Source organism: Bos taurus, unplaced genomic scaffold (genome assembly GCF_002263795.3).
Source record: "Bos taurus isolate L1 Dominette 01449 registration number 42190680 breed Hereford unplaced genomic scaffold, ARS-UCD2.0 Leftover_ScbfJmS_406, whole genome shotgun sequence".
NCBI classification, from domain to species: domain Eukaryota; kingdom Metazoa; phylum Chordata; class Mammalia; order Artiodactyla; family Bovidae; genus Bos; species Bos taurus.
Window position 1 is genome coordinate 79,319 of NW_020191713.1, and position 9,139 is coordinate 88,457.

The window sequence follows — 9,139 nt, forward strand, 5'->3', positions numbered from 1 at the left end:
CAAACGTTTTGATCCGGGTTTTACTTGGCATTGTGTCATGTACTGGCAGCGCAGTTATCCTGTGATGTCTTGTTACATACATTACTGTTCATAAGAGCCAAGATAAACTTGGGCTTCGAACTGTAAGGGATTATCTGTATGGGACAGGTGGCCTTTTAGGGCTTGTTTTTGTGACAGCTCCTTTTTATTTATGTTGTGCTTGTTATAGATTTCCCTTTGCCGTTGATTTCCTGTTCTTTCAGCACCAGCTTTCCTTTTGAAAAGTAGGTGTTCCACAAATGTAAAACCATTTACATCTGTGTTAACCTTCTGTAGCGGGACATTCGGCACCTGGTTGAGAAAGATGGATTATTTACTAGAGTTATTTGAAGTGTTTATGCATGATAGAATGAGGTTCCTAATAAGATTAGCTTATTAGTGTCAGTTACTTGTTTAGTTATTTTCCCAAGCTCAATATGACTATTCACTTACAAGATATTGTAAATTACAAATTAAGTGTTTAATTTTTTCTTGTTTTTTTAATTACCAAACTTTTTAAAAAAAGGTTTCATATGTTTTAGTTGATATATTGTATACTTTTGGGCCACTATTGGTTATATAGGTATATTCTTTTACATGATTTATATGAAAAATGTTTATATAATTATGTATGGAATTATTTCTATCTTATAGAACAAGTTATGTCACAAGTAGTGCCATTGTGCTTCATTCATCTTCAAAAATGTTGTATTGAGGTTTTTTTGGTAGTATGTTGCGATTCTGGTTGTTCACATTACAGAAGAGACCAATCTCTACCTTTTGGAGTTATCTTCTTATTAGAGAGGTACAAAGCAAACCACCAATGTGTGTGAAATAAAGTCTCAGTATTGGAACATGCAGGGAGAAGAATAAAGTAGAACATGAGGAGAGGATAGCTGACAGCACTATTAACAATGGGCAATATCTGTTTATCTCTTCTTATCAACCTCTGTTGTAGATTCTACACATACTGACTCACATTATACTCTAAAAATGTTAGGAGGAAGGAAGGAATACTACAATATTATAGTCTTATTTAGAGTTTAGGAAAAAAAATAAATAAATAAAAGTAGAGTTTAGGAAGCTAAGATAGATTAAGCTTAGGAAATTGCCCAGTTGGCAGACCAGGCAGGACTTATGCCTAGTCTGTCTAGGTTCAAGGTCTCAATTTTCTGTTTTAAAACTTTCAAATCACAGGAATATGCAAGGAATGGTATGATGAATACATATATAACTTCACCAAAATTCACCAGTTGTTGATTTTTTTTTTCTGTATTTGCTTTCTCTCTTCTATCATCTATATTTTGCTGAACTGTTTGAAAGTAAGTTGCAGAAATTTTTTTTTAAGTTGCAACTCATCCTAAATATGTAAACATACACTTTTTAAAAACAAGAACATTCTCCTACATAACATTATACTAATATCTCACTCAAGAAATTTGATAGTAATATTACACTATTGGGCTTCCCTGATAGCTCAGTTAGTAAAGAATTTGCCTGCAATGCAGGAGACCTCAGTTGGATTCCTTGGTCTGGAAGATCCGCTGGAGAAGGGATAGGCTACCCACTCCAGTATTTTTTGGGCTTCCCTGTGGCTCAGCTGGTGAAGAATCCACCTGCAATGCGGGAGACCTGGGTTTGATCCCTGAGTTGGGAAGATCCCCTGGAGAAGGGAAAGTTTACCTACTCCAGTATTCTGGCCTGGAGAATTCTATGGACTGTTGTCCATGGGGTCTCAAAGAGTTGGATACGACTGAGCGACTTTCACTTCACTTCGCTGCATTACACTATTATCTGATATGTTTTCAGATTCTCCAGTTGTAACTCCTAGTTATTGTTTACTGTCTCTTTTGTCTTTTTTCCATTTAAATAATTATAACTTGTTTATATGATTACACTACAAAAGGTCTCATATTTATAGTTTGTCAACCATCTCTGATCCATAAATGAATTAGAGTCTCCAGAAAACATGTTGTTCTGGAAAGCAATTTTCACCTCACAACAGCTTATTCCTTGTCAGGCATATTGTAGACAACTTTGAAGAAAGTAAAAAAAAAGAATTAGTGGTGAGATATCACCTGAGTCACCAATAGGTTTGAGGTTATTTTCCTCACAGTCATGATTGTCATTTAAGAAAGACAGATTTGCGATTTACAAGATTACCAAAGTCAACTAAGAAGGAAATTGAGAAAGTCTTGCCAGTGTTACACTCTTATCGCTATCACTTGAGTTTAAATTTATGGAATATGTTTCAGTAGATATTCAGTAAAGCCTCTTCCTTGTAATGAGGTGGCGGAGGTGGGGTGATTAAGCTGACTTTCACTGATAATTTTCATTGCAGCACTTGCTCATAATCATATCTTATCCTTCAGATTGTGCATATCTTTTCAAGCTATCACTGAAGACTAATACCATGTTTAATCCTTACTCAGATTCCAGTTTCTTATGATTAGACTTTCTAAGGGAATGCAATTCAGGATAACATCATGGAAGTATCCAGCATTTAGGGATACCATGAAAACATTGCCCACTCACTCTGGTGTTTTGTAATTTGCCTTGTAATTCTGTTGTACACTAATTGGCCCATCTCCATCAATCTTTAATCCTTAATTTGAAGTGTATTTACTCTCTGTTTTCAATTTCAAGCACCAGTCTGAATTTTGTTCTTAATCTATAATATTTCTCCAAAACAAATATTCATTGACCCTGCAACTCAATATGGTTTCAGATTATCTTTGGCAGTTTAAAAGTTGAGTCTTTTTAATCTTGCAATTTTGATTTTATGAGGATAGATGTAATACAAATACCACTACACCATAGTCTGGGGGAAATAACTTCTTGTGTTGTGGTCTTGTTCCTGATTTTCACTGAAAAAACATTTATGAAATTATAAAGAACATACAGATGGCCAATAGACACATGAAAAGATGCTCAGCATTATTAATTAGTATAGAGAAATGCAAATCAAAACACAATGAGTACAAACTCAACCAGTCAGAATGGCTATCATGCAAAAAGTTATAAATAATAAATGCTAGGAAGATGTAGGAAAAAAGGAACTCCAACACCTGCTGTGTGTGTGTATGCTCAGTCATGTTCAACTCTTGGCATCTACTATGAACTGTAGCCTGCCAGACTCTTGCTGTCCACAGGATTTTCCAGGCAGTAATACTGGAGTGGTTGTCATTCCTTCTCCAGAGGATCTTCCTGACCCAAGCGATCAAACCACATTTCTTTCATCTCCTGCATGGGCAGCTGGCTTTTTTTTACCATTGAGCCACTTGGGAAGAATCCCCACGAGACTGTTATTGGGAATGTAAAGTGGATATGTGTGGAAAACAGTATGGAGTTCCTTAGAGAAACTAACAAATTAGATGCTACCACATGATCCAGCAATTATACTGCATGTGTATATATCTGGGAAAATGGAAATACTAATTTGAAAAGAACATGCACCGCCAGGTTTCGATTGCTGCACGGATTTCGCAGTAGCCAAGATAGTAGAAGGAACGTCAAGTGTTCTTGTCAACAGACAGAGACAACATCTTTTGAAAGATATGGCAACTACACACATAAATAGTATAACAACATATTTCTATCTGATGTATATGTATGCATACTGTGTTATACAGACATAAAAAGCAATAGAATATTGCCATTTTGCCAGCAACATGGATGACCTAGAAAATCATCCTAAGTGAAGTCAGAGAAAGACAATATTTATATGGATATCAACTTATACCGTGGATTCAATAAAATGAAAGCAAATTAAGAATTAGTGATATAATATAGTGAAAGAGAACAGACTCAAGACATAGAAAAATAAATTTGAGTTACCAGCGGGAAAGAGAGGGAATCAATCAGGAATATAGAATTTCACAGGAGTACAAATAGGGCTATACATGAGGAAGATAGAGAAGCGAGAGGAAAGGATTTACTGTTATAGCACAGGGAAACTATGAGTACCTTACAGTAAGGATTAGATCTGGAATGACAGACCAGCCTGAAAGAATAGTGGATGAATGTTTCAGTGCATATTTACAGGAGGCGGTTGATCGAGAAACTCCAATCAAAAAGAAAAAGCAAAAAGGGGCAAAGATTGTTGCCTGAGGAGGCCTTCAAAATAGAAAAGTGAGAAGGCTAAGGAGAAAAGGAAATGCTATATGCTCATCACGGTGAATGAAGAATCTCCAAAGATAACAGGAGATGATAAGGAAGTTTCTAAATGAAAAATGGAGAAGGAATGCAACCCACTCCAGTTTCTGGCCTGGGAGCAATCCATACAACGGTGGCGGCTTTGGTGGGCTACAGTCCATGGGTCACAAGAGTCAGACACGACTGACGTGACTTCACTTTCACTTCACTTAAGGTGAAAAATGAAAAGAAAAGAGGTAAACAAAGAATGGGAAAGACTAGAGATCTCTTCAAGAAAATTTGAGATACCAAGGGACATTTCATGCAAAGATGGGACAATAAAGGACAGAAATGGTATGGACCTAACAGATAAGAAGATATTAAGAAGAGGTGGCAAGAATACACAGAGAAGAACTATACAAAAAAGATAATTCATGACCAGATAATCATCGAGGTGCTGATCCCTCACCTAGAGCAGACATCCTGGACATCGATGAAGTCAAAAGTGGGGCCTTTTAGGATGCATTTCACTATGATAGCAGGTATCGTGGATGTGATCGGTAGAATTCACTTGAAAATATTTATATATAAGAAATAGATAGAATGATAATAAAAAGAAAGATGACACTCATAAAATGACAAAACAAAATATCCAGAAAAACAATATCAGATAAAGATGGCCACAAGGAGAACTGAGAAGAAATAGAGATAAAGATATTTTATGACAAATCACCAAAAGAAGGCAATAGCAAAAGAATGTACAAACATACTCACAGTTAGCACTTACATATTACAATGCTAGCAAAGATAATCTCAAATTTCTCCAAACAGGCAATCACGAATTAACAGTACTGTGAACATTCCAGAATGACTATAATCATACATCTCTTCTGGTAGAGATTTTGTCTCTTCTGGTAACTGTGATAGCCCCAGAATCTGCAACACTACCTATCCAAAAAACTCTCAATACACATTTGTTGGAAGTATGAATGAAGCAACAAGTGCATCTTATCTTGTGACATAACCTGTTTCTATAAGATAGGAAATAAATCCATACATAATTTTATATAATACTATTTTTTCATTAAATATCATTGTAAAAGAAATATATTCCTTATAACAACAATTAACTGGCCCCAAGATATCATAATATCTAACTTTAAACTATGGAAACCTTTTTTTAAAAAGTTGGTAATTTAAGAAAAACAGAGAAAATAGAACTATTTGTAATTACATATCTTGTATAGAATAGTTCAGATCATTTTTGAGCTTGGGAAAATAATAAACTACAGCAAAACTGAAAATAATAAGCTGAACTTATAGGACACCTCAGTTCTATCATCATAAACACTTTCAAATAACCTAGTAAATAAACCATCTTTCTCAACCAGGTGCCAATGTCCCTCACAGAAGGTTAACACAGATGTAAGATGGTTTCTACATTTTGTGAACCCTTACTTTTCAAAATGAAAGGCTGGTGTGGGCTGGAAAGAGACAGTGAAATGCAACGGCAAATGGGGAAGAGCTATTACCAGAGCAGAGCCAACAGTAAATTAAGTAAAGGGGGAGCTTGTTCACCTAAATACAAGGCCCTGGGAAATGGGCCTGTGACCTGTCGCCATAGCAAGGACTGAATCGCGTGTACAGGTTGCTGATGCCAGATTTTGTATCTTGGCTTCCTGTGTGATGAGACATACTTGTATTTTAACAGAGATACTATCAACAGTTCATATAACTGGATGTTTTCTGCACAGTTTTGACATGACATACTATATTCTCAATTGTAAACTCCTGGATCAAAACTGTTTTGTTTTTTTCAGTGGAAGCAACACACTGCTGATTCCTTTCCAGAGTTTTATCTACTGTGCTCTTTTAATCTTTGAGTGATAAAGTGCTTCATCTTTAAGCACTACTCTATATATTTGTAGAGCTGCTGTTGTTTTTTTAGGTGCTCTAACTTCTAATGAACATTCTTCAGTGTATAGTAAGTTGGCTATTTTTCAGAAATTGAAAAACATATTTTTAACATATTTTGAAAAATAACCATGATGAGAGGGACAGCATCCATAGGGCTATCTCCCTTATGGATGTTCATCTCTAGCAGGAGAGAATGAGGAGGCAGAAATAGAGGACTTTAAAAAAAATTAAAAAGCATCTTTCCCTTTTAGTTAAAGTTCTTTTTTTTTTAATTTATTATTATTATTTTTACTTTACAATATTGCATTGGTTTTGCCATACATCAACATGCATCCACCACAAGAGTAAAATGGGTGCCCCCTTACTCTCAGGTCAACTGTATTAGTTTTGATTGACAGTTTCACTTTGGCTTTATTTATAAAGCAATGACTGGGGTTTTTAATCCACCTAAAAACTGACCTCATTACTTAGACTGAGAAATCATCCCATCATGGTGTTCCTCTAGGAATTATTTCTTTATGAGATTTACATGTTTTCCAGTGAAGATCCGTAAACAATATGTACAAAGGACATAAAGAAATAACTCCCAGAGGAACACAATGATGGGATGATTTCTTACTTTAAGATATATCACTAAAATAATAGGGTTAATTTCAGAAGCAATAACAGAAACCACACACTTCACTTTGTGACATAAACTCATATTTATTTCTGTTTATGGAAAGTTCCAAATGTAGTCTAAATAAATGTAGATCTTAGTATCATGTACCACTCATCATTTTAGAATTGAGAGGCTACTAAATTTTATTTTAATTTTAGCTCCTTCAGATTAATTAACAAGTTAAGGCCAAGTTCTAAGAGAGTTTTAACAGGATTTGTCTCCAACCAACATTTCTTTTCTGCCCATGGAATAATGTTTTCTAAAATTTTAAAGTAATTTTTCTGAGAATCTCTGAAGAGAGATCTCAAGCTCAGAAATAAACGGGGATATACCAGGGCTTCCAGTTTAAAACGTGTCCCAAATTCACCAGTAAATGCCTCCTATGACCTCAAGAGCAGTCTATCATCCTACCTTTATTTACACTTAATGGTTTATTGTTCTCCCCACCTCTTTTCTTCTAGAATTTCACTGTAGAAAGACATACAAACTTAAGTGAAAGCAGAGGCCCACTGTTTTCCAATTAGGATAAGGTGAAGTAACAGCCTGATTTAGGAAAATAAAATTCCCACAATTGCTGGATGGCAGGGTGGGTATGTAAAGACCCAGTGCTGACAACCTTCAGAAACCAGAATTACTGGCAGGAAATTCTCAGACCTCCAAATCTGCTGACTCATAGTCAAAGGCCCTCTATGAATTACACATCTCAGTGCTATCTCTGGAAGAGTGACACCAAAAGATGAAAACACTGATTCTAAACAACAATGTGAGCAATTGCTTTCTGGAATTTTGACAAAAAAAAAAAAATTTTAAGAAATAAGATACAATTCTCTAAAATGACAGAAAGTAAATATTCAGTGCCTATTTGTGCAACACATACTTTTTCAAGGCAAAAGACCTGGCTAGGTATTTTCTATGAGAGCCTAGAAGTCTGCCTATTTTTTAGAAGTCTAGGTAGAGTTTCTGCCATCAGTACCTTAGAATAAATTTGCAAAACTAGGGAAAATGCACAAAAATAATTAATATTAAAATTAAAAAAAAAAAAACAAGAGCACCTTAACAGTCAAAATCCTTTTCATGCAAGACTGAGGAGGTTCAAAGTAGTGGGTCAAAGAGAAACATGACATAAATAATAGAAAATCCTCTAGAAATGAACTTAGTACAAAGCCTCAGCAAAAGCTCCAGAGTACTGTGAACAGCATATGCTCTGCAGCATTGAATGATGAAGCTGCTAATGAATAATTATAACTTTTCAACTGTATAATATACCTTTAATAAACTCTTTCTTATGAAATTTCATACCATGTTACTGGCATGATCTCACTTATATTTCTGTTAATAATGAAAAACAACTGATATCTCCACATAGTAGATACTTCCTAAGATCAAAAGAATAAAAATGAATTTTGCAAATTAAGGTAATTAATTCACTAGATCACTAGTAGAATTTTAACACATAATTTTACCTTCTAGTTTAATGTTCTACTAAGGACAAAGAAAGAGGAGAGTGAAAAAGTTGGCTTAAAGCTCAACATTCAGAAAACTAAGATCATGGCATCTGGCCCCATCACTTCATGGGAAATAGATGGGGAAACAGTGGAAAGAGTGTCAGACTTTATTTTGGGGGGCTCCAAAATCACTGCAGATGGTGATTACAGCCATGAAATTAAAAGACGCTTACTCCTTGGAAGGAAAGTATGACCAAGCTAGATAGCATATTCAAAAGCAGAGACATTACTTTGCCAATAAAAGTCCGTCTGGTCAAGGCTATGGTTTTTCCAGTGGTCATGTATGGATGTGAGAATTGGACTGTGAAGAAGGCTGAGCGCCAAAGAATTGATGCTTTTGAACTGTGGTATTGGAGAAGAATCTTGAGAGTCCCTTGGAGTGCAAGGAGATCCAACCAGTCCATCCTAAAGGAGATCAGTCCTGGGTGTTCTTTGGAAGGACTGATGCTAAAGCTGAAACTCCAGTACTTTGGCCACCTCATGGAAGAGTTGACTCATTGGAAAAGACCCTGATGCTGGGAGGGATTGGGGGCAGGAGGAGAAGGGGACGACAGAGGATGAGATGGCTGGATGGCATCACCGACTCAATGGACATGAGTTTGAGTGAACTCTGGGAGTTGGTGATGGACAGGGAGGCCTGGCATGCTGCGATTCATGGGTTCGCAAAGAGTCAGACATGACTGAGCAACTGAACTGAACTACACTGAAGGGCAAGAAATGTAATGTATCTAATTGCTTTGGGTTCTAGGGAAAAAGGTAAAATGAAAACATGAATTATACTGTTGGTTTTCATATTTATTCATTTCATCATACACACATTTTAAGTACATCCATGTCATCAATGTTCTCCTAGGAGGTAAATGAAGTCAATTAAACTGTTAAGCTCCCTTAACTACCTACAATG

At 35.8% G+C, this 9,139-nt stretch overlaps 1 protein-coding gene across 1 annotated transcript in view; it reads left to right on the forward strand.

Moving 5' to 3' along the window:
- The window catches only part of LOC101903219 (ATP-binding cassette sub-family C member 4-like), an 83,135-nt gene extending 79,007 nt beyond the window's left edge, over positions 1–4,128 (forward strand). Inside the window, exon 12 of the mRNA XM_059884485.1 lies at positions 4,016–4,128. Within this exon, the coding sequence (XP_059740468.1) occupies positions 4,016–4,128 (113 nt within the window). The remainder of the gene's footprint in view (positions 1–4,015) is intronic.
- The last annotated feature ends 5,011 nt before the right edge of the window (positions 4,129–9,139 follow it).